The 25,882-nt window shown below is 45.8% G+C and overlaps 2 protein-coding genes across 4 annotated transcripts in view; one reads left to right on the forward strand and one right to left on the reverse strand.

The window, feature by feature from the left end:
* Positions 1 to 1,161: 1,161 nt before the first annotated feature.
* Ldaf1 (lipid droplet assembly factor 1) lies at positions 1,162 to 19,479 on the reverse strand. Of its 2 annotated transcripts, XM_041666822.1 has the most exons (6): positions 19,349 to 19,479; positions 16,922 to 17,120; positions 6,650 to 6,818; positions 6,048 to 6,186; positions 2,227 to 2,389; positions 1,162 to 1,936 (listed from the first exon to the last, which is right to left on the reverse strand). In XM_041666822.1, the coding sequence occupies exons 2-6, from the start codon at positions 17,015 to 17,017 to the stop codon at positions 1,874 to 1,876; spliced, it is 630 nt and encodes a 209-aa protein (XP_041522756.1). In that variant the 5' UTR covers positions 17,018 to 17,120; positions 19,349 to 19,479; the 3' UTR covers positions 1,162 to 1,873. The 2 variants fall into 2 exon arrangements, with proteins under 2 accessions (XP_041522756.1, XP_041522757.1); XM_041666823.1 differs by lacking the exon at positions 2,227 to 2,389.
* Positions 19,480 to 24,128: 4,649 nt separating this feature from the next.
* Positions 24,129 to 25,882, forward strand: part of Dnah3 (dynein axonemal heavy chain 3) — a 162,606-nt gene continuing 160,852 nt past the window's right edge. For both annotated transcript variants that reach the window (XM_041666669.1, XM_041666670.1), the window contains exon 1: positions 24,129 to 24,264. In XM_041666669.1, coding sequence (XP_041522603.1) covers positions 24,235 to 24,264 — 30 coding nt within the window. In that variant the 5' untranslated portion in view covers positions 24,129 to 24,234. The remainder of the gene's footprint in view (positions 24,265 to 25,882) is intronic.

Genomic DNA, 25,882 nt, shown 5'->3' on the forward strand with positions numbered 1-25,882 from the left:
CCAACCTCACCAACTGTGGGACCATAGTGGTGATCTAGGAGGCACTCTCCCAGCTCTTGCATGAATACACATGCCATTTAAGCAGATGCTATTATACTGGCCACTGTGATTGGTTCAAGGTTGGTCACATGACCCAGATCTATCCAATCAGAGTCGAATCTGGAATTTGCATGTACAGAGCAACTTTCTAGTTGAGTACAAAGTGCAACAAAGAGCTGAAGAGAATGCTGTGTGGGATACACCTGCTGAAAAAAAAGGTGCACAATAAGGAAATTGAGGTGAAATCAAATGAGTTTTAGACCTTCACAATGCATGATCCTGTAGCCAGCCTGGACTACAGCAAGGCCCTGTCTCAAATACAATAGCAAAATCTGCCCACTGGGTTTTGGTTGAGTGAAATCACTCCAACCCCTTTGAAAACAGCTTTGAGTTGCATGTTGTCTCTAGCAACTGAATAAGCTGTGTACTGTGGTTTGAGTGTGAGAAGTCCCCCGTAGACTCAGGTGTTCAGCTCCTGGTACTTGCCAGGGGCAGGCCCTGAGGTTCTCAGCTGAGCTCAATTTCCAGTCCTCTAAATGCGTCGTGACTACATGTGCAATGTGACTTGAAGCCATTCCATCCCCGCCAGGATGGGCTGCAGCGCCATTAACTGTAAGCCAGATGAGCCTTTCCGCCCTAACGCGGCAACTTGTTGGGTATTTGCTCACAACAACCTGAAAAGTAACTCGGGGCCCCAAAATTACACAGGATGGGCTGTGACATCAACAGAGAAATTGCTGCGGTTTTATGTTGCCCGAGGTCCATGTGTTAAAGCCTTGGTCACCAGACCATGGTGCTAAAAGGGTAGAAGGAACCATTAGAGAATGGGGCGCAATGGGAAGTTAGGTCCTTAGGGACTGCCCTTAAATATTGGGACCCCAAGCTCTTCTTTCTGCTCCCTAGCCACCATGGGGTGAGCAGGCCTTCATCAGGAACCCCAGCATGTACTGAGCCATCACGGGTTCAAATCAAAAGGTCTAATGAACTCTGTACTGGAACTTCTAAACCGCGAGCCACAGTTTTTCCTTTATAAAGATAATTATCTCTGGTCTTTTGTCATGATAGCAAACATCTAATTAATGCATGTCTGACATATGGAAATGAGTAGGAGAGAAGGCATAGCAAGAACCAAATAAATATTTAATAACTGTAAAGAGGAAACCACACAGGCTTGTTTGTTTGCTTTGTAGTCTTCAGTATGTGCTTGGTTGGTTTGTTTGTCAAGAAATGGCTTGACAGGGCAAATTCTTTTAAAAACAATATAAACATATCAAGTACCAATACACCGACGATCAAGGCACTCCACAACTAGGCCTTGAGACTAAAAGACTCCTAGCTGCAAGGTTAAGACTGCTTTTCAATTCAGCCCACAATCCCCAGATGTTGCTGCTCTTTCTGATAGAAAAGCAATACAGGCAGGAGAGCTGACTCTCTTTGGGTTATTTCTTTTGCCTCTTCTTTCAAATGACTGGAGAAAACGCTCTTCTTCATCCTCCCCCCGCCCAATAAAATGAAACTAAACTTCAAAAACAAGTGACCTTACCCCAAATGGGACCTAGGACTCAACCCAGTGGCCCTGGTGGTCCAGCTTCCCAGTTCTAGAAGCCTGGGACTCTGCTAAGGTCAAGACTGCATACTGGGGATTGGGAAGGGCTGGGGAGGGCTGGGGAGGTGGCTCCGGCCACTGCAGTTTAGACACAGTGAGCAGTGCAGCAGAGCAAGCATCCAGCCCTCTCTCTGAGCTATGACCCAAGCAGAGAGGCGAAGAGCTTTCCCAGCATGCTTAGGAAGCAATCTCTGGTTCCGTATGGCCTGTCATTCCTGGTAGAGCCCCTCAAAGTCTGCAGACTTCATAGCCAGCTGACAGTTGGTGTTGGCATGCTGCTGTGTCAGGGGCCTGTTGTGTGAAAGGACAAAATGGTTAGTTTAGGAGCAACACCAAGAATGGCCCAGCACGTGTACTGCACTCTTGGCTGTTGTGTTCTATGAACTCTTGTCACAGAAGGTAAGAAAGCTGAACTCCTGTCCAAGCTGACTGGCACCTTATGAAGGTCTAGCTAATGATGTGTCTTTGGGGAGAATGAGGAAGAGCACTAGGGAAAGACTTCACTTGGGAGAACGGGTCTCTTGGGCTCGTTTGCACGCTCATGATCTCTCACCGGTGCCCTCCCCCGAACATGTTTGTACCTGGAGAGCTGTACCAGTTACGGCCATATGGAGGCAAACCCACAGGCTAAGGATGGCAGCGAAGAAAGGCAGAAGGCACTCGGTATGTTGGTGACACCATACAGTGGTTGTACCAGCCCTCCTGGGCTGTCTCCATCTCTTGATTATCCAATAAAAACAAAACCTTATTTGAGTTAGTATCTACCTACCTCAGGCTATTTTGTTTGTAATTACTTGCCACCAAAAACATTTCTACCTGGCAACAAAAAAGCCAAAACAAACAAACCAAAAACAAGAAACCTTTGCTCTGCTCTTCTTTCTTTTTGTAAGCAAGTGTGTGAAGAAGCACTGGGCAGTGTGACAGGTTCTGCAATCCCAGCTGTTTGGGAAGCTAGGGCAGGAAGGACGTTGCAGTTTCAAGGCCAGCCTGTGCTACAGAGTGAGTTTAAGGCCAGCCTGATCAACTTTGTGAGAGCTTATGTCAAAATTTAAGGATGATTATATATATATTGGATTTTTGAGACAAGGTTTCTCTGTGTAGCCCTGGCTGTCTTGAAACTTGCTTTGTAGACCAGGCTGGCCTCAAACTCACAGAGATCCTCCTGCCTCTGCCTCCTAGGTGCTGGGATTAAAGGAGTGCACCACCACCACCTGGCTCAAGAACAGTAACTTTAAAGGCCTAGAGAATGCTTGCCTCAGAAGCCTAAATTCTGAATTCAGTCTGCAGTAATTGGATGGAGTGGGGTAGGGGGAAGTCAGGCACACTCTGGATATTTGGAAAGACCCAGGGTGAGTGACGTGGGGTGAATAATTTGTGTGGTCTACAAAGGCACATGCTGCCCTGGCCCCTTACTTCCCCCTACCCCAGCCTTCAGGCCCTAGGAAGTCTCTCCAGCATCTTTGACATTAAGATTATCTACAGAGAAGATCACAATGTGTTGCTGAGTAACTGTCTAGTATATTTTCCTAAGTAAGGCCATATTCGAATTTGTTTCCTTTTTCATCTTTCAGTTTAGGATCAAACCCATTAAGTCATAGAACAAATTGGTAGCTCCTCTTTGATCTCTTGTACTTTGGGTCAGTCAATGAGGGACTATTTTTATCTTGAGTGTTAAAGATTTTCCTAACACAGCATCTAATTTATCATAACACCTTCTATGTTCTTTCCATTCTTGTTATCTCACAGAGGAACAGGGGAGTTTTCACATAACATGTGGAAGAGCTACGTGATTCAGTGAACTGACCCTTCATACCAAGGCATCGAGTCACATAACCCTGTGTGGTACAGATCTGCTCAGACTATGTTAGTAAAAGAGTGAAAAACAATGTCACATTTTCACTAAATTAGAAGCAAGAATCATTATAGAGTTCAGCTATACTATCAGAGAGCATCCACAGTCCTCTGGAGAAGGTTCCCCTTCCCCACTGCACTGTGAGGGTCCGGCTTCTCCAAAGATTTCCTCCAGACCACATGAACAGAGGTACAAAGGCTAGCCTTGCTACTTCCACCAAAGCATATAGTTAAGAAAACTATGATAGCCAGGGTGGCACTGTGCACCTGTAGTTCCAGCACTTGGGGAAGGGTGCTGAGGCAGGAAGAACAAGAAACTGAGACTAACCTAAACTATATCATGAGTTCCAGGCCAGCCTTGGCCATATAGCAGGAGGTAGGAAAAAATAGAGAAGGCTATTGATAAATATAAGACAATGTGACCTGTCTAAATTAATTTTGTTTATAAAATACAACCATTTTTCATTAACATGTTTTTTGTTTAGATGGTTAGTATTTTTCCTTTTAAGAGGACAGACAGTTCTATAGTTGCTGCTGTAACTTGCAGTGGGACTGTTATCAAAGCTCTGCACCCACGCCTTGGATGCTTCAGTAGCCTTTGAGAAGGTGAAGTGACTCCTGAGAACAGAAAGTTGAGAATCTCTGCCCAAATGGGAGCCTGATGTCTCGGGAAGAAAATGGAGACGGGAAGAACCAAGTTGAGCCTCTCCACTGACAAACACCATTCTGGTTGTGCTTTTCTTTCCTCTTTCAGTGTGTGTGTGTGTGTGTGTGTGTGTGTGTGTGTGTGCACATTTTCACATGTGTCATCCTCTGGAACACTGTCTACATCCTTTGAGACATGGTCTCCCATTGGCCTGAAACTCTCTACTAGGCCGGGCTGGTTGGCCAGCAAGCCACAGCCACCCAACTATCCCTGTCTCCCCACTGCTGAGATTACGAGTGGATACCTTGCCTGGTATTTTCATGTTGGTTCTGGGATTCCAAACTCAGATTCCTAGTCTTGTAGCTTCCACCTGAGCTTCTCCCAAGTATCTCATTACGCTACTTTCTGCGGTGTACTTCTTAAGCACGTAGCCTAATTAAAGCAGAGTTCAAAGGGATGGAGGGATTTTAGCTCTAAAGCATTGCCCTCAATAAGCCAAATAGGGCACTGTGTGTCCTTGAAAGCTGATAGTGATCAAAGCAACTTCTGAGAAACTGGCGTGTTTCCAGGGATTATCAGCTAAGCAATCTTGTGAGAACAACCCCTGTGCAATTTAAGATCACAGACACATCAACAAAAAGTAATGACAGGATAAACTTTTCTGGGGGAAGGGGAAATGCTGGGGATCAAACCCAGGTCCTTGAACATGTTAGGCAAGTGGTAAAGCCAACTTTGTTAAGATGTTCAAGGGCACTAGTGGATTTTCTTAGAGCATGGACTAGCAAATCAATTATGGCCATAGGGGCAAACTTTGGCAAGCCATCTGTTTTTGTAAAGTTTAAATAAAGTTTTATCGGAACACAGCCAGACCAGTTTATTTGATTATTATCTGCTCTCATGGTACAGCAGCAAGCTGAGAGGCTGACCACGGTCGAAAAGCCCTAGAATCTTTACTATCTGCCTCTTTCCAGAGATTGTTGAATATGTTTTATAGCCGCTTTATATTTTGGCTGAGAGTTTTACCAGACTCAGCAGACCTAGATTTAAGTTCCTTCTCGGCTGTTCTTAGCATGTGCACTTGTCTTTCATCTCCCTCTCACAGAATGAGGCTCACCCCAAGGGTTAAACGAGATGAGGCTGGGAAGTGCTCAACAGAGATTCTGCACTGAGCAAATACCTTAGCCACAGTCATCAAATTAGCAGAAATTAGTGAAGTACAAGAGAGACTCCGTACATGGGAACTTAAGAATCAAAAATCTATACACAGCACAAAGATCATGGATCAAAAAAGATGCCTCTGAAAAGCCCTGAGTATCAGGAGGTAGCACATTATGTCTCCCTAGCACTTCAGCACTGCTAGGTTTCCCTCCAGCATCTAAAAAGGTCACTGTTCCTCCAGACCCAGAGCCACACTGTGGGCGGGGGGGGACTCCACAGAGTAAACATGAGCCTTGCTCACTGTGCTGAGATGCTCGCACTGACAAACAGAGGAGACCAAGGTAGATGGCGGGGATAGCAGCATCCCAGCTCCTGTACCACCCTGGAAGGTGGGCATGGCTACCTGATGGGTTAGTCTTCCTCCCAAACCTCCTAAATGACCGACCCCATTTGACCTTGTAAAGTGAACAGATATCCTTTTTAGAAGAATTAGTAACTGTCTGACGAAGCTACTACAGCTGCAAGATGAGCTCAGTAGGCGATGGACAAGGGCAGCAATGTTTGTGTGCATGTGTGTATGTATGAAACACATCTGGAAATATGGAGCTGACAGCTAATGTCAACGGGCAACCGTGAGGAGCACCTGCAGCTTATAATTTAACTGCTGGACACCAAGTGGCATTAGAGAGTTATCTGTGTGGATCCCCCAAATACCCAAGATTAATTGTTCCATTGACATGCATTTACCTGGGAGAAAACCAGTAGTTCATGAGGCAGGACACTACCACATAGGAGATCATGGCTATCCCTGACATGGCAAGCGACACGAAGCCCAAGCCACAGAGGATGCAGAGCAGTGAGAGGCCGCACACAGAGATAATCAGTCCTAGGAGGAAAGCGTGGTTAGGAGGTGCCTTCACCTGAAATGCACAGAAACTGAGAGGGCCCTGGGCCAGGGTATCTAAAATACTGGCAGCTAACTCAGATTTTTGAAGTTGGGAGATTTCCCATTAAAAATCATAATGGCAGAAGGTCCACACCTGGCTAGGCCTCGGCTTCTGGCATCAGCCGATGGGGCCTCTGGTTGCTTCCATTCCCATTGTTCACAAACTATGTTACACTTGGAGTCTCCTTGCTTGTTTTGTTGCCTGTCCAATTTAAAGCCTGGAAGGAGTAAGTCACGCCCTAAATCACAGTGGTGATGGGCGGCTGATGGAACACGAGAGCCTGTGTTTTAGCTACTCTGACAAGCTGCCTTGCACCAGAAAGAGGAGTCTTTATAAAAAATGGCAGATGTTCAATACTGTCCACCTTATTGAGTTACTTCCCCATAACCTAGGGCAGAGTACCTTCCAGTAATATGGCCCCCATGAGAGCACCCAGGGCGGTGAGCACCACGATGAGCAGGAAGAAGCCAACAGGGATAGCTGACATGGTAACAAACATCAGCACGGTGAGAGCCAGGAAAGGATGCCTGTCCAGGTACCGACCCACCGGGGACTTCATGAAGGCAACCACCTGTAGGCAAAGGACAGAGAGCCAGGGTTAAGTGCCATGTCCAAACCTCAGATTGAGCTGATCTGCCTCAGCTGTGGGAAGTACGGCCACAGTCAGAGGCCTCCGGCAAGTCAGAGGCTCCCAGACATCAATATGAAACATCTCCCAAGACGTGAGGTACCTGGCAGCAATATAAGGAATCTGTGGGAAGGGTGGCAAGGGTGAGGTTCCCACCAGTGTCAAGATCTGTGAGAGAAGGAAAGGTCATGTCGCTGCTCTCTTGCCCAGCACACACCCTCTCTGAAAGACACCCTCTTATGTGTGCAATGTGCCTACTGCTCTGCAGCCAAAGTTCTCATAATGAGGGTCGCAAAAGAACAGAAGAGTTAAGTCCTAGCTACTCAGCATCTCTCAAGGGCTTAGTGAAGATGGGGAGCCTTAGGCTCCACCTGATAACTGTTGCATCCAATTCTGCTTTTCAACGAGATCCCAGGTGCTTTGTGTATACATTCAAGTTTGAGATGCAATGGGCTAAGTGGCTAATTTGTAGTCATCCAGTTTCAAAGGGACAAATCCTAGATATTCAAAGCTAAAATCTTTGACTCCAAATGCATACACTGGCTTGCAACCTCAATGCTTTTATGGTACCAACCTGGACGCTATAGTTGGCTACAGACTGATGATGGCAACCATATGTTGCTTTAATAAACAGGTTACCCACCTTTACCAGGTTAAGAGATGGGGACCACACTCCATGAAGAAGGCTGCTTTAGTGCAGAGCTGGTCTTAGTCAAACCCACAAGTATGAGCATTCCCCCTCAGTTTTCAGGTCTCAGGGCTTCACCCTCCTTATTACTGGCATTGAAGCCTGTTCTCTAAAGATCTGATCCCATCATTCAAAAACCTTCCTCTAGAAAAGTAACCACCAGTCCAGCTGGAAACTCCACAGTCTGTAACAGTGACTTTCCTGCGTGTGCAATAGTGGCACAAATGCTATGGGAGTAACCACTCCATGACTGGAGTTAAGGCCCACTCCACAAGGTGGAGCCCTTGCTTGACCTTGCTCCTGTGACCAAGAACCTAGACTAGATAGGCCTAGGGGAAAAACAAATACAATTGTTCTGCTGAAGAAACAGCAATAAAATGACTCCCAACTACATTCTGCTGTAATCATAGATCAGCGCCTCACTCAGCCATCAGCAGAGATGCTTTTTCCTGCAGATGGGAACTAATACAGAGACACATAACTGGAAAATTACAGAGAATAAGAGATTTGGGAATATTCAGTCCTAAATGGGATGCCTTCACCAAACCCCTCCCTTGGGGTTCACGGAACTACGTGAAAGAGGAGGCAGAAAGATTGAAGACTCCAAGGAAACAGTGTCTTCCAGACACAGCAGGAATGATGCACATATGAACTGGCAGCATGCACAGGGCCTGCACAATTTCAAGGAGGACGGTATCCCAGCACTGAGAGGGTCAGATGCATATGAACCCCTAACCAAGAAGCTATCCAGTTACAATGGAAAAAAAAGAGTTTTCTCCAAGGGAGTCTCACTGGCTTATGAGTAGGCCCCATGCCCAGCAGTAGAAGGCCAACATGAAATGAACTCAATGGTATTTTTGTAGACTTTTTGTCTCATATTGCTTTGTTTGGGAATTTTTTGTCTTATTGGCTTTTAACTTGTATATTATGGTTTCCAATTTTGTGTTTTTATGAATTTTGTGTGTGTGTGTTCCTTGTGTTGTTTTCTTTTTGTTTACTATGCTTTGATTTTTGTTTGCCTGTTAGTTCTAGGATTGGTTGTTTTGCTTTGTTTTGAGACAGGATTGCTCTGTGTAGCCCTGGAACTGTAGACCAGATTGACCTCAAACTCAGAGATTTTGCCTGCCTCTGCCTCTGCCTCCCAAATGCTGGAATTCAAAGGTGTGCACCACCATTGACCAGGATACCTGTTTGTTTTAAAGAGAGAGAAAGGGCATGGAGTTGGGTGGATGCCTACTCTCTGGGAGGAGAAAGAGGAGGAGTAGGAGGAGGAAACCAGGATGGAATATAGTGTATGAAAAAAAAAATTTTCAAACAAAACAAAAAGTGACATAAAAATAAAAAAAAAAAGCTGAGTGGGGAGCGCTTCCTGCACTGAAAACTGGTCTTTCCTGTGTCTCACTTCTTTGGGGCTGGCAGGCCAGTGGCTGAAATGAAGTGCCATTATCAGAAGTGTGTCTTTCCAAATCACGTACTTCTCCTGGTGACAGATTTCCAGCCAAGTAATCATAAGGGTGGGAACTTGGGGCAAGTTAGAAACAGGAGAATCTATAGCTCAGGTAAAGGCAGCCAGGCACGGGCTCACCTTGTTTAAACAGATAAGGCCCTTCAGAGCAGCCACAGGCATGGACCTGGGCTTCAGCACTGCCTCCTACAGCATGACGAATTCCACCTCCTGGCACACCACACACAATGTCTTCTATCCATGCTGCCTCCCAACCTGTAACCACACCAGGAATCGCCTCTGAGACCATCTTTCATTAAGGAGTTGAGGTGAGAGGGGGGTAGATAAATTTTGTAAATGCTAAAGAGAGAAAAACTATTTCCCATAGAAATACAACACCTGCATGAAAAATGCTCTATGTATTTGAGGGAAAAAAATCTAGGCTATCTCATTAATTATTTCTCATGATAATTACAGTCTTAAATTATAGTTTGAGATACGATGTGGGAGTCCCCTCTGTGTGCTGTGATTACCATTAATGAATAAAGAAACTGCCTTGGCCTGTTGATAGGATAGAACTTAGGGAGGCAGGAAAGATGGAACTGAGTGCTGGGAGAAAGAAGGACAGAGGCAGAGGGGATGCCATGGATCCACCGCCAGAGATAGACGCGCCGGAACTTTGCTGGTAGGACACAACCTTATGGTGATGCACATATTAATAGAAATGGGTTAAATTAAGATGTAAGAGTTAGCCAATAAGAAGCTAGAGCTAAAGGGTCAAGTAGAGATTTAATTAGTACAGTTTCTGTGTGATTATTTTAGTTCTGGGCAGCCAGAATGAACAAGCGGCTCCTTGCAACAGGGATATATTGGGTTTCTTGAGATACTTTGTTAAAATTAATTTCATAGGTTCCTTTTTCATTTTTAATTTGAGACAGGGTATCATTATTGCCTTGAACTTGTAATCCTCCTGCCTCAAAACTGGAGTGCTAGAATGATAAGACCCACCACCCCTGACTCATTTTGTTTTAAAAGAAAAAAGAAAAAAATTAAAAAAAACATTTATATGATATATGTGACTCTAATACGTCTATTGCACTTTGAAAGTTTTATCTCATGGAAAAATAAGGGGTAAATTGAGAGCATGTGGTGGGGCTGTGACAGACACAAAGGAGCAATTTAACTAAGATGAACCTGGGGTAGGTATGCAAGAGGTGACTGGGGAGATTTGCAGGAAACCAGGCGAGAGCATGAATGGCCAAATCCGGGCCAGAGGGAGATGGGAGGGATGTAGCCTACAGACTAAATGACAAAAAAGAAACCAATAGGACCTGGGGGCAGTTTGGCGTGGGGAATCCAAGAAGTAAAAGGTAGGGATATCCTACTTCCCCCTCTTTCAGAGCCTTTTCTGGGTCTGGCCTCTAAACACCCCCAAAATGAAGGTCCTTCAGAATGCAAAGAAACCATTTCTAAAGAGTCTGCCAATTAAAGTAGGAGCGGTGGCACATAGATACATCTCCTGGGAGGCCGAGGCAGGGGGATTGTGTGTTTGAGGCCAGCTTGGGCTATCTACCAAGACCGCATGTTAAAAAGGGAGAACGAAAGGTAGAAGGGAAAGAAGGCAGGCAAACAATCCCCATGATCAATGTATTAAACTATGTGGTGGTTTGATGAGAATGGCCCCCCTAGGCTCAGATATTTGAACAGCTGGTCCCCAGTGAGGTGTGACCTTCCTGGAGGAAGTGTGTCACTGAGGGTGAGTTTTGAGAGTTTAAAGACTTACACCATTATGAGATTGTTCTCTGCTTCCTGCTTGTGCTTGAGATGTAAGCTCCCAGCTATCCCTGCCACCATGCTGGTGCTTGCTGCCATGCTTCCCCGAGGTCATGGTAAAGGACTCTTAGCCCTCTGGAACCATCAACCCAAAATAGACCCTGTAAGTTTCTTTGACCATGGTATTTTATCACAGCAATAGAAAAGTAACTAAGACAAAACAGTTCAATCCAGGAATTGCTTTCTCTAGGAAAGAATGACCTTCGTCAGGACAGAATGTTGTGGAGACAGCACGGTTCATCCATACCTAACAGCCATACTCATTAAACACAGCACTTTTTAGAGTTTAACCCAAGGGGTTTGCATCTTGCCAAGTGCAAAACCAAAATAAGCATGGCCACAAAGACCTCCTACCTACAGCAGGTAAGGAGAACGCGGGAGTCATTCCCAAAGCAGCACCTCCCAGCAAGGGAAGCATGGTGGGTTTATCCAGAGAGCTACACATATCCATTCAGGAAAACACTGTAGGGGTAAGCGCACTCCTCAGCATGCTGAGTTCCAGAAGGAATGATTTGGGGACATGCTTAACTCAAGGTCATAAAGCGCATGTTCAAAAGGTGAAAAGAGCACACAGGAGCACTTTAGGACACTCTCAACTCACGTCACTCAAAATAGAGACGTAAACTGCTCTGGGTCTGTGTGTGTGTGTGTGTGTGTGTGTGTGTGTGTGTGTGTATGTTCATGCTCACTTGGGTGCACATGTGTGTGCAACACATTTGGAGACCAAAGGATTCCCTTGAGTGCTGTTCCTCAGTCTCTGTCTATCTGACTGTCACTGGCCTGGAACTCACCAAGTAGGCTAAACCGGCAGGCGACTGAGCCCCAGAGATCCACCTGACTCCACCTCCCCAATAATGGAATATAAGTATAAGCCATTACTCCTGTATTCTTTAATGACAGTTCTGAGAATTGAACTCAAGTCCTCAAGCACCTTACCGGCTGACCCACCCCCCCAAGGCCCATTTTTTTTCAGTAAGTTTTAACTGAAGAAAAACAAAGGCTACTCTGAAAGTATGTCGGTAAGGCCTTCTCCTCTAAAGGTGCCTGTCTGACTCAGCCCCTGACATTTCAAGACTTGCCATATATGTCTTCACGTATTTTCCCACAAAGTTGCAGGGCAGATAATGGAGAGCAGCAGTAACAGTACCCAAGTCCAAAGGCTTCAAACATCACCACGTTTCATTTTCCTGGTCACAGACGGCATACAAATGGGAGGATAGAAAGTGAGGGACCCCAGCAGGCTGTGGCATGCCCTGTGATTTTCCATCGCTAACCTGGAGGTAGAGATAGGCCTCCGGCCCATGCTTTACAGATGTGAGCTGCACTCAACAACCCAGGATGCCAGACTTTGAGAGAATGGCACCAGCATTAGCCAGGCTCAGGGCAAACGCCTTCTCAAATGGCATCCAGATAATCCTCCCAGCAGCCCAAGGCCTGGTGTTGCTCATTCCAGATAAGAGGAGCTGGAAACAGATTGAATTAATGTACCCAAGGTCAGACAAGGGTTGTTTATTTATAAATGCACGCTAGCATGAGAGTTTCTAGAGTCAGGCCCCATTTGAGACACAATGGTTCTCCCTGAGACTATTCACAGCCAGGAAAACTCCACTGTGAGAATGTAAGACCATTCTCCTGCCTCAGATGGGAATGCCCCAGTGGGCAGGGGACAGCGACAGCAGTCAGGATCATTACACAAGTGATACCAAATCAGAAGACCATACTACAACAGCCTGTCTCAGATTAGGCTCTGGGTGCCTGCTGGCACATGATCTTGGCACATGATCTTGGCACATGATCTATGGCTCATGATCTATAACATGTAGATTCCTGAAAGGTGGGCTCTAAAATCTTCCTCGTGTCAGGGCAGGTCCAACATGAGAAGAAAATCATCTATCACAGATAATTCACATCAGGAGATGCCAACCTGGTCACCCAGCCACTCTTTCTGCTTCCCTGAAAACTGCTCCCTCCCCAAGCTGGAGGACATCTGATAAGTCATATACATTTCAAACAAAATCAAAGATCCCAGTCCAACAGCCACTGGTAGCCACAGGTGACGGCGCCAACCACACTGGTGTTTCTATGAACAGGGAGCTGAAACTTCTAGATCTCCAACAGGTGCTAAAGGAGATGTGAGGAAAGAAGGTCCCTGCCCAAACAACCGTGTTTGCCCACATCAATGGGAAAGCCAAGGGGAGTGGGCTGCAGTCTGGGAATGAAGCAAATACACAGGGAACTAATGTGAGAAGCTACACCGCCCAAGGAAGAGGGCGTGTTGAGGCTACTCCTGGCACCAGGCACCAGCCTGACCCTGGCTCTAGTCCTGAGACAGCCCTTCTCTACTTCTTCCATGGCTCATGAGGAAGCCTTAAAGACTCCTAGAGTCGTGGAAGGCCCTACCTGTTTGCCTGTTTAAACTATTTTAAGCAGATTCCTGTCTCATGAATTCTAGAAGTAAGACTGTTAAGAACTGGCCATGCACTACGGACAGGCTGGAGCAATCTCATGCCCACTCCATCTGGAGGCCTATCTAGCCTCATCTGAAGTTCAAAGAGCTCACTAAACTGTGAGTGAAGAGCACAGATTACATGGGGGAAAGAAACTGTCTCCATTTCCCAGAGACAAGGGGCAGCTATATAAATTACGGTATGTCTATCGGATGTCCTTTGTTGATGTTCTAGGGACACATGTAAATTACTCTGAAGACCCACGCTTCAGTATGATAAAAAACAGCACTCTACCAAACAAAAATAAAAATACAAATTATGTCTGGTGTGGTTACACTCACTATTACATAAACATTACACACTGAAGGGTCTTACTACTCACAGGGACCACCACTGTGTGTTAGTGATGCTTTTGTTACGATTTGAATATAAAGTGGCTCCTGCAGGCTCACGTGGCCCCCAGCTGCTCACACTGGTTTGGGCAGTTGTGGAGACTACAGGAGAGAGCCTCGCTGCAGGAAGAGGACCACTGGGAACTTGTTCCTGGGCTACATTCTACCCTATGTATTCCTGAAACAATCTCTGTGTGTATCTTTGTGTGTCTGTCTGTCCCCACCCCATTCCCCTGCTGACTGGCTACCATGATACGAGTGAGTTACTCTGTTCTATCCTGCCCTCTGTCCTAGGATGGTCTAAAACCATGAACCAAAATCCGGAACAGAGACTCTGACTGAGGCTGGTCACAGGTGCTTTGCTCTCCTCCTCCCTCCAGACTCACTTTGTATTAGTGTGACCTGTGGCTGGAGAAAGCACTAGTTAAGAGTACTCAGTGCTTCTGAAGAGCATTTGAGTTCAGGTCCCAGAATCCACATGGGACAGCCCACAGTTGCCTGTAACTCCACTTCTAAGGATCCAGTGCCCTCTTCTGGCCTCTGCAGGCACTGCACACATGTGATACACATACATGCATTCAGGTACATACCACTGAATGCACACATACACATAAAATGAATATTTTTTTTCTTTTTTAAAAAAATACTTATTTATTTTTTATTTATTTATTATGTATACAGTGTTCTGCCTGTACGTCTGCCTGAAGGCCAGAAGAGGGCACCAGATCTCATCATGGATGGTTGTGAGCCACCATGTGGTTACTGAAAATTAAACTCAGGACCTCTGGAAGAGCAGCCACTGCTCTTAACCACTGAACCATCCCTCCAGCCCAAAATGAATATTTTTAATAGGACAATTAACATAATATACTAAAAACTTGTAAGAGAAATAATTTCATCTCAAAACTATCTGAGAACACCAGCCCATAGAACTGTCAGTTTCCCCATGTTCCTGGGAGTAGGCTAGCTGGGTAATTATCTAGCCCAAACCTACTCCAGTGCGTACTGCTGAGTTGTCAAAAGGAAAGAATAAGAAGTTCATCTGTTTTGAAAATGCGTATAAATATTAACTAAGATGCACTAAATGCTGGGACAAGGTTGGAGTTTAGTTAGGGCTCAACCAGTTAATAAACACACAGTCCTTCTAATCTGCGAATCCTGTGTTTGAGGACTTTCTACTCACTAATTTATCTGCAACCTAAAATCAGTCCTTTGAGCATCTCTGATGTCAAGACTGAGTCAATGGACAGGAACATTCCCAGCTTGTTATGGTTTGAACTTGAAATTCAAGAAGGTCTCACCACCTCCCCACAACAACCAAGCCCTTGGCCAAGCCTTTAGCATGGGGGCCTCTCTGGGACACTGAAGAACCAAATTATGACATCGTGGCCTATTTAACGCCACAAAGTTCAGTTTTTATTTCTGCTTGTCAATCTCATTATTTAAAATGCACAGCGCCATGACCACCACCATCAGTATCTTTTTGTTACTGTTTCTTATGAAGAAGATGTGTGTGGGTTTGAGGCATGAAGCAGCCTGCCGCTGGCCCTGTGTTCAGTGCTGACAACCAACAGTGTGCATTATATACATCAACGCATCTTTCCAAAAATACACATAAAGTAAGGACCATATACTGATCTGTTATGACTAGAGGCTTGAAGTACCTGCACTCCTTATTCCTGTAAAACCAACGGTTTGTTTGGTATTTGCAAATCCAGTGTCTGTGATGACTTTGGATCTCTCTCAAGTCATGAGAATGAACTGCAATGTGCAAAGGCCATGAGGACCTTCCTTACTGAGCTAACTCAGTAAAGAGTCTCTGCCAACTAACTAAAAACCTGCTTGTCCATTTTTAAAGCAGCCTGGTAAGTCGACAGTATGCCAAATGCATTCTGAAGCAAGTCCAAAGAAGACCCCTGTAAAGCATATTACTTTAGTATATATTTTACAGAAGCTGGTGAAGTATGCTGTCCAATAGAAAAAATAAAATCACAAAATAGTTCCCATCACTTTATATGCATACGTACTTTTATGTGCACATGGTATAGAAGTCTAGAAAGACACACAATGAATTGGTAATAGTATTAGCCAGCTAGTACTGTTTTTAAAAATCTTTTTTGTGATATGTATACACAATGTAAGGGAGCGTGTGTGTTTTCATGCGGAGGTCTGAGGACAGCCTTAGGTGTTGGCCCTTGCCTTCTACTTGTTGCTGGTAACAGGACTCCTTGGGCTTTTGTTGTTGTTTTGCAGTGAACAAGACAGGCTAGCTGGCCTATAAACACCCCAGGATCCTCTTGTCTGCACCTCCTGTTTTGCCATAGAAGCCCTGGGAGAATAGAGATGCGCTTCTGCACCATCTGTATGTGGATCTGGGAACTCAAACTTACATTCTCATGATAGTCAGACAAGAGCTTCACCCACTGAACCATCGCCCCAACCCTAGCATTCTGCTTAATGTTGAAAGGTATACAGGAAAAATCAATAAAGATACAGACGCAAATAAAACGAAATAGAGTATCTCAAACCCCACTGCAGTGAGTGGTGAAAACGGAAAACGTGGCTAATTTGCATCACAATCGTCCCGTAAATTCAAAGAAGCCTAGATTTCAGAGTCAATACAAAAAGGAATGTGAAATATTTTCTTTTCCATTAATTTTTATGACTACATGCTGAAATGATACCATTTTTGATATCAACTAAGATATAGTCTTAAAATTAACCACTGCTTCCAAAGAAGCACTTACTTAGTGAGGTGCGGAAATATTTTAGTGTATGGGTGGCTAACGTAGCATTTCTGGGGGATGATAAATTTCTAATGGAACACAGAATTCAAATCTGAAACTAGCTATTTGCTGGCCCCTTAGGGAAACAGATGAACCAAAGTTTTCAAAGAAAAGAGTAGTGTCTGTCGTGTGGACTAAGGGTGGCCTCTTTAGATCCAGCTGAAGGATGGCAGGTGCCATGATGGGTGGCTATCCAACTAAATTCTGCATGATATGGGATGTAACCGGAAGGGCTCTGCAATTCTGTGACTTCATTTGGAGGAGGCTTGAAAAGGATCGTCCTCCCACTCCCCCGCTGTCCTGTTGCCTTGGATGTCGATATGATGGCTGATGCTCTAGCAGCCACAAAGAACATGGCCACAGCTCAGACACAGCAAGGTGTTATGAGAACGATACAACATTCTGTCTTGTTCTGACCAGTGTTAACTCCCAGTATATATGGCGTTGGAGACTGACCTTTGCGTTGCTCTGGAAGGAATCTAGCAGCAAGCACAGCTTCCTTCGCAGCACCTCTAAGTCTCTGGAGACACTTGGCGGCTCGTCTTTGGCCATCTTGAAATGTCCTCCAATCTCACTCGAGAGTATATCTTCTACCAGTAAGTTCTTTGATGGAGCACGTAGCCCAGTCTCTCATGTCGCCTGTCTCTTGCTATCACTGGAGGAAACAAGAAGTGTCTTGAATCATTAGTAGTCCCCAAGGAGCCTGTACCATCCCCTATGCACTGATGGCGGGCATGCAGATGGACATAACTTGACAATATTTATCAAATTTTTAAGCTGCACAAACTTTGATCCAGCAATTTATTTTTCATGGACCTCAATGAGATCATATATGAAAATATACTCAGAGGATGTGTATCATACACCTGTTTATAATATATAATGACCAGCAAGATGAAGAAACTAAATCCATTTATTATAAACACTTCATTGTTTTCCACACACACACACACACACACACACACACACACACAGTATAGAAAAGGAGCTAGAAATATATCTCTGAGAGCATACATCTTTCAGCCTGAATATTGAAAAAAAATATGACAAGCAAGAAAACTGAATTCAAGTCTCCCGCCCCTTCCCTCAGCCCCTCCTCCTCTAAGTCTTTCTTTTCTCCTACAACAGGGACTTGGGTGCTTTCTATTCTTTATTTGGCTCCCAAACACCTTGCACAATGCCACCTTTTATTTATGTGTGGCGAGGTCCTCCTCACAGTACCTGTCCCCAAGGCCTTGGCACAATTACTTTCTGTCACTCTGACAGCCTGGAATTTGCAAGACTGTCTTCACATTATTATGCATTTTCATGAAGGTAATGAGCCAAATCAGATACACTTTTAACTCCAGCTGAGTTTTCAAATAAAAAAATTACAGCGTTACTCTTAGGTTTTCCAGAACACCTGTCTGGATTGAACAGAATGGGATCTCTGCCTATCTCCTTGCTGCCAACTTCCTGATCTCACCTACATGTGCTCAGTAGATTCTGTCACCGTGCCAAAAATCACCGAGATCCTCGATTTATTTACCATATGCCTACTATGCGCTACAGTGAGGAAACATACCTTAGCGCTGTCTACACCACAGAGTCTAGTGCGTACGGCTTCATCACTAAAATGAGTTCTCGCCTCTTAGCCAGGGGAGAACCAACTCCTACACACATTTATATCGTTAATGCAACAGCTTGCACTGTTGAATTTGGGATGGTCCTTAAGGTCACCTAATCTCATCTCGACAGCGGGCTAAAACAAGCCCAACTGCGCCCCCCCCCCCCCCCCGCCCCCGTCCCCCGTTACAAGTCTTCTTTGGCCTGGGAAACATCCAAGTGCCAACGGACCGGTCTGGAGAGTCTGACAAGGCAAGCGTGGGAAGAATGCGGAGGACCGCAGTTAGGACAGGCTTCTACCTAGCCACCAATCAATTCCCAGACTCTCTAGTCCTTCTTCTAGGGTCCATTGCAGACACCAAGCAGCATCATAAGAAAAGACAGAAGACGCCACCCCAACTAGCCTAGGGCGCCCCTCCTACTCTGAGCTTGGGGGTCCTAGCCAGGTTCTCAGAGAACAGGCCCCGCCCCTTACAAGGCTCCAAATAAAGCCTTGGCTCCGGACTCTGGCGTCCCGCGAGCAAACCGCCACCGCGAATGTTCCAGCTGCGGGTCGGGTCGAATCCACGAACTGGGGGCAGGGCTTTCGGGTCGCCTTTCAGATAGAGGAGTGTGGAGAGTTTCAATCTAAGGCCAGGGATCCAGAGAGAAGAAAAGAATGTGATGCAGATGGAGATCTGATCCCGGATCGCGGGGCCCCAAAACTACGAGACGGGAACTCAGGGTAGTTGGGTACCCTGTCACTGATCTGAGGGAGCAAGCCCACCTTTGACACCTGCAGCTCCCTCCTGCTGTGGCGCATGGCACCCCCGTTGACCAATCCTGGGGAGGAGGTGTGGAGGCCCAGGCAAGACTTCAAGTCTTCCCATGCAGGGTTCCCAAAAAGAAGGCAGGGCCTCGCTCGTGGACTGGCACTGGACTTCCCTTTTTTTCTTTTTTTTTTCCTTTTCTTTCTTTTTCTTTTCTTCCTCCCCCCTCCTTCTCCCTCCCTCCCTTCCTCTTTTTTTGTTTTTTAAACAAATCTAGCTGTCGGTGTGTAAGCGCGGAGATGGCTGGAAATGGTGGGTGGGATCTCCCCCATAACCTCCTACCCGCACCCAGCAACTCAAGGCTTCAGACACCTTCAAGACCAACCCAGAGGCCAACAGCTGCAGGCGAAGGAAGCTAGCGCACTCTCCCGTGGCCGACCCTGAACTCCTCCACTTCCCAGGCGGAACTTCGAGGGTTCAGCCAGTCGGGGTCCCCTAAACTCCACACCCCACAGCTTTGCTCTCTCACCTGGTGCTGGCTGCCGCGATACCCAGCTCTGCAGGCATCGAGGGCGGGAAGCGAAGTGGGAGGAAGAAGAGAAGGGACGCAGGCCTGATTGAGGACAGGAGCTGGAACTGCTCCTCCCCGCTGGCGAGCGCTCTTCCTTCCACCAGACGAAGCCCCGCCCTTCTGCCCCGCCCTTCTGCCCCGCCCTTCGCCTAGGCCCCGCCCCCCACCGAGGACCAGCACAGGTCCCTGCCCCGCCTTCGCAGCCACAACAGGAAGGACCCGGTATCCCGGCGCCCAGCCGCGCGGCGGGCAGCTTTGCTAGGAGCGTTCGCTTCTTCCCACACACTCTAGGAACAATCCCACAAACCTTCTAGACTTTAGAGAACTAACGAGAAAATGAGGGCTTGAAAACAGTCACTTCCAACAGCGGTGGCTTGGAGTGAAAGTTTTGGGGGCAAATCTCAGGTGGACTGGCAGCCCAAGGTGGGTTTTTTGTTTTGTTTTGTTTTTTGTTTTTGTTTGTTTGTTTGTTTTTAGAGGAATTTAGGGTTTCCCCTTCTCGGCACAGATCCAGTTCTGGATTCGCCCCCGGAGTTCAAGTCATACGAGTCGGTGAGGTGCCTCCTAGACTGGAAAGTCTAGTCATGAAGCAGGTGCAAATGTTGGCATTCAGGGAATCTCAGAGAAGGATTATCTCCACATTACGGATTTAAAGACAAAAACAAAAACAAACAGAGAGCTAGAGGGATAAGGTTTATAGATAAACTCGAATCCTCTTCTCAAGGATCCACGGTAGAGAAACCCACGTTTCCTGGTTCCAAATACAGGCCTGAGGAGCGCGTTTACTCGGCGGCCGTGCTATTAGCATTTGGGATGGGATGAGTCTGTTTCTGAGACGTCCTGAGAGCACTGTGGGGTGCTTGGAAGCATTCCTGGGTTCCACCCACGAAATAAATACAAATATCTTAGCAGCCCCTCCCAGCTGAAAATGTTTCCAAGGGGGTTGGAGATGGGACGCAACCATCCGGTATCCAGAAACACTGCCTTTGAGCTTACCGTGAAAAACTGTGGGCTGGGGTCCCCCATCTAAGGGCCCAAGTCTAGCTGTGGCTGTGTGACATCGGGGACTTAACCTCTCATGGGGAGCATGGTATATAAGGGCATGCATGTCTCTGAAGTTTTTAATCTCAGGCATTCTTGTCTGGCTGTCTTCACTTTCTGGAGCTGCAGTATGATACGTTTCCCACGAGAGGAAAAGAAAAATATACTTGTTTTCCTTAGACCATCAGGTCCTGGTAGATATTGCTTTGGAAAAATTGGGGCTTCTCTGGGATTTCAGCTGAAGGGTGCCATCTAGGGGTACCTTTTGAATCCTCTAGCTCCTCCAGGCTCCAGCATCTCCCCTCCTCCCCCCAGTGTCACTGCCTCTCAGACAATACCTTGTATTTCTCATCTGGGGGTCTAGCATCTCTGTACCATCGAGAACTTGGCTCTTGGTTAACATTCAAAGGACTGATAAACCCACATGAAGCCTCTCCTAGGCTTCCCCACAGTTTTCTACAGCAACAGACTGAATATTTTTATCCTTTGTGCCCCAGTATAACAGTATCAGGTGGAGCTTTTGTGAAGCCGTTAGTCAAGACAATAAAGCACTTATGAATAGATTAATGCAGGGCAGGCAGTGGTGGTGCACACCTTTAATCCCAGCACTGGGAAGGCAGAGGCGGGCTGATCTCTGTGAGTTCAAGGTCAGCCTGGTCTACAGAGTGAGTTTCAGGCTACACGCACACACAAAAAAATGGATTAATGCTTTAATCCATTAATTAAATTAATGGATTAATGGAGGACTGGGGAGTTTTCTTGCCTCTTTCAACTATCAGAGAGCAGAATAAAAAGATGGCAGACTAAACTCCGTGCAATCTCACTGTGCTCACATTCAGACTTCAGACTTCCATTATTTTGAACTATGAGAAATATGTTTCTTGTTTTTCTTCGTTTTGTTTGGCTGCTTTTGTTTTAATATACCACTCAGACTTCAGCACTTTGGGATAGGAACCCCAATGAGCTAGCACACTTGTTCTAGGTAAGCAATTCCCTTTCAGCCCTCTGAGATCTACTGTGAGCACTGGCTCTGAAGAATAAGAAGTGGGGGAGGGAGGATTCTTTAGCAATGCATTGACCCAGTTGCTAGTCAGAGCCAGAATATGGCCTGAACCCAGCTGACCTCTCCTCCCTAGACTGTCAGATTTAGCAACTGAAACTATAGGACTCTCAGATTTCTTTTTGAGGCAAATAACCTATAACTTTTTGGTATAAGCATGTTTCATATGTATTCGGGATATATTTATTTTAAAAGATATTTTGCCTCAAAAAATGCTTACCTGAAATTCTGAGTTTTTCTGGTCATCCTGAGTTTTATTTATCTGGAGACCTTGGGGATTGGAGTTGAGGACAAAGAGGGTCTTAAGGCTGACATTATTTCTTAAGAATAAACAGGTATGTGCCCTGGAGGATTAGTTCTCTCTCCCCCTCTTCCTTCTCCTTCCCCTCTTCCATTTTCATTTCATTCTCTTCCTCCCCCCCCCCCTCTTCTTTCTTTGGAAACAGTGTCTCACTTTTAACCCAGTCTGGCTCTAGCCATTCCTCAGTCTGTACATAAGTTTATAACTAAAGCTGTGAGCACTTCCCATAACCACATGCAAGTCCGAATTTTGCTATTGACCTTTTGGAGTGACCACAGACCGGTTGTTTGGTTAGTTAGTTAGTTAGTTGGTTGGTTAGTTGGTTTGTTGGTTGGAAGGTTGGTTGGTTAGTTTAGTGTCTATATTTCCAAACATAAAAATTGGAAAAATGAGATTTTTTTTCTCTTGTATTGTTGAGAAGATGCCCTTTACGGGGCGGGCATGAATACCAGCAGATCATGTCAGTAAACAGAAAGTCTTCTTGTTTTAATGGCTTTAAACATAACTAGTTTTTAAAGTACATTAAATTTCAGACAGCCTATCTTGCTACCCAGGAGGCCGTGGACTCATTACCCTGCTCCTCTCTTGCTACTCCTCACATACATAGATGAGAGTCTCTCCGATGTGCAATTCGCTGCTACACTATATCTGACTCTATACACTCCATGTTTGTGTGTGTGCTGGGCATCAGATCCGGACCTTGTATGTGATAGGCCAGTGCTCTATTACATTTGAGCCACAGCCCAGACCCTCTACATACTTTATGATAAGAAACATTAACTCAAGGGACAAGGAAGGACTCTCTACAGAGAGCCAAATCTTGAGTGTAAAGTGAGGAAAAGGAAATTGAAGTTCTTGGTGCTTTTCAAAGGAGCTTAAAATGCCTATGTCCTGGGCAGTTGCTCTCCAAAAAGAACAGTAAAAATGTTTCATTTTGTAGCCACTCTGACTAAGAAAAGCTAAGGTTGGAAGACTAACTCTGTCTTGGTTTCCTCCTGAAGAAACGGGAGGGTCATGAAAATTAAAGGGGGAAAGTGAATGAAGAAACAGACAGGCACCATAGCATTCTGAGAGAGTTTGATAAATCTAACTTGGCTTTAAAAGACTTTTGAAAGCAGCCATGTGCTAAGTGTTTTGGATGTTGGGGCAGTGGCGAATCTTGGGTACTTCCATGAGAGTGTATGTGCCTGTAATTATAATACTGGTGCTAGCCACAACATTCATAAAGAACCTATTGCATTGAGTGACAAGACTATCCCAACCTGTCCTGGGCAGAGGAAGTTCTCAAGATGCAAGACCACAGTGGTGAAGTAGGGAAAGGCTCGTGGTGTAGCTCAGTTGGTAGGATGTTTGCCTGGCATATACCGGGCTGCTCTCAGTCCTGTGTAAACTTAGCACTAAGGAGGGGGAAGCCAATGATCAGAAGTTTAATGTTATCTTCAGACCCTGCCTCAGTGTGTGTGTGTGTGAGTGTGTGTGTGTGTGTGTGTGTGTGTGTGTGTGTGTGTAAGTCATAGGCAAATTAGGATGAATTTACAGTGTGCGAATTCTTTTAGGTGTGCAGTATCTCATCAAACTCACAAACAGACCTGGTGAAGTGGGCACTCGCAGTATGACCAGAAAGTGGTATGGAATTTGTACACGGAAGCTGACAGTCACTCAACACAAGCTGAACATTCCTTAACAAGAAGTGCAGGATCTGAGTTAGACCAGTCCAACTCTGGACTTCAAGACTCAACCACCAGCTGCTGTGTCTTAGACCTCTTCAAGATAATCATCTCTTATTGTTACATTCCTAGGCCATTACTAAACACTTTCTCAATTTCCCTTCTGTCACTAATACTTCCTGCTGCTCAGCTCAGCCTCCTACCAAGGGAACCAGCAGGTCACGCCCAGTCTTGTGTTTAAACATAGAAGAGGCCCCTCCTCTTAGCAACAGACGCTAAAGCTGGTTATCCACCACAGTGCCTGGGTAGAAACCCCATTATGGCTAAAACTGCTCAGGGAACTCCCCAGGTTCCCAGGGGTGTTATCTGGGACAGCAAGTTCCCTCTTCTGGACATTAATATGTGACCGTGCTTCGATTTTGTCCTTTGCAGAGACATCAGGCTGTTCTAGGAAGTTCCAAGAAATCTACTGAAAGGAAAGAAAGAGCAAACACTGCAAAGAGTGGAAAGCGGAGGAGGAATTCTGCAGAACGCCATGCTACCTCTTCATTCTTTGTCTTTCCTTCTCTCCCTTTCTGCCAGGGAACTCCCCGGGATACCAGCATCTATGACGTCGGAGAAAGAGTTCTGTGTCAGAGTGTCCAGAGGGTCCGAAAATTCCGCTGCTGCTGTCTTCCCCATTCTCCTCTAAAGAATCGCAGATTTCAAAGCAGCTGGATGGGAGAGACTGATCCTCAGAGGAACTGAGAACTCCTTAACAATTAGAACCGGCACCATGAGCTCCCCCGACTGCTCATTTCAGGAGGTGGGTGTGAAGTTTAAGACGTGCTTTTCTGTACTTGTGTCTTCAACGTGTAGGGAATTGAGAGTGTGGGGGAGGAAGGACTTTTCCCACAGAGAGATTGCCATGGTGGATTTCTTTGACCTGGAAAGTGTGTTAATCACTTTTTCACCCTGAAATTTTAGAACCCATCGTTCCTTCCCCTTCCCTTCCAATGTCATCAGATACACACTCCAGCAGGCAGGTCCCACCTTGGATTGCACATCAGAGCATTCTGGGGTACATTCTGACACAGTGTTGGGGCTGGCAGAGGGGGCTGAAAGCTCAGTGGGTAAGAGCACTTACTGCATAAGCCTGAGGACTTGAATTCATAGCCCAGCACCTCTGTGTAAAAGTTGTGGATGTGTGTGGCTGCAACGCCAGTAGTGGATGGAGATGAGGGTCAGGGACAGGAATCCTGAGGCTTGCTTGCCATCAGCTTCGCTCCGGGTTCAGTGATAAACCCAGACTCAAGGGAATAAGCTGGACAGCAACCGAGCAGGACACCTAACACCTGCTCTGGCTTCTGCCCATATGTGGGCAGGCACACCCCCACAGACATTGCTAATTTAAAAAACAATTTTTAATTTAAAAACCCGTCTCACATAGGCACGAAGTTACCTTGTAATCTTATCACTGGGGAGACTGAGGCAAGAATATTGTGTATCCCAAGGCAGTCTGTACTATATGGTCTCAAAACAAGAACAACCTTATCAGAAACCAGAGTCTTGGCCCTCACCCTCAAAGACTCTGATTCAGATGTGACGTGCCATGGTGAAGAGCCAAGAGCTCTATTTTTAACCCAGGGTGGAATGGTTCTGGCATAGCAGAGCCATACAAGCCATCATGTGCAATCTGAAATAAACTGTCTGAACTGGGTCTGCTGGTTTATGCCAGTAGCCTCTGCACTCAGGAAGCCAAGCAGCGGAGATCAGCCTGAGGTGCATAGCAGACTCCACCTTAGAAACAAATAAATAAGCAAACAGACAGACTGCCCCAAAGTCATCTGCCCAAACCGCATGCAAGCATCTTGGATGAAAAAGCCAAGATGCCAAGACTCAGAGGAACATTTAAAATAGAAACTTAATAAAATTATATCTGCTGCATATCCAAGCCCATGCTCTGAAGTGAAAACTCCCTAATATTTACCAAGGAAGATACTGAGACACTCAGGTTGTTAGCACGCCATTTTGCATAGCTAAGAAGCTGTTAAAGAATTTCCTGTTTCCTCCTGTCAAGAGCCATGTTGTGCCACAATAATTGGAGTAGGTCAGGTTTTCCCACCAGGACTGTATTCTACTTCTGGTGGAAGGATTAGCTTTCCCAGGTTCTGTTGGCACTGGAATCAGGTTTACCCCACTGTGAGAAGGAACATAATTACCAAGACCCCTCCCAGATTCCACAAGTCGGGGTTTGGGGCTTAATTGCTCCTTCCTGCTCTTGTTGTGACTTACCCAAGATGTTCTGCTTTGGTGGTGTTTGTTGCTGTTTGAATGAAGATTTTTATTTAAGACAGATTTCAAAATCTAGGCCAAAGGAAAGATTGCTACAGACCACAGATACCTCTTGCTTACAAAGACACAATGGCGACAGCCCTAATCTC

The sequence above is a fragment of the Microtus oregoni genome, unplaced genomic scaffold, assembly GCF_018167655.1.
Source record: "Microtus oregoni isolate MIOR12 unplaced genomic scaffold, Mior012 000016F_ref0000370, whole genome shotgun sequence".
NCBI classification, from domain to species: Eukaryota; Metazoa; Chordata; class Mammalia; order Rodentia; family Cricetidae; genus Microtus; species Microtus oregoni.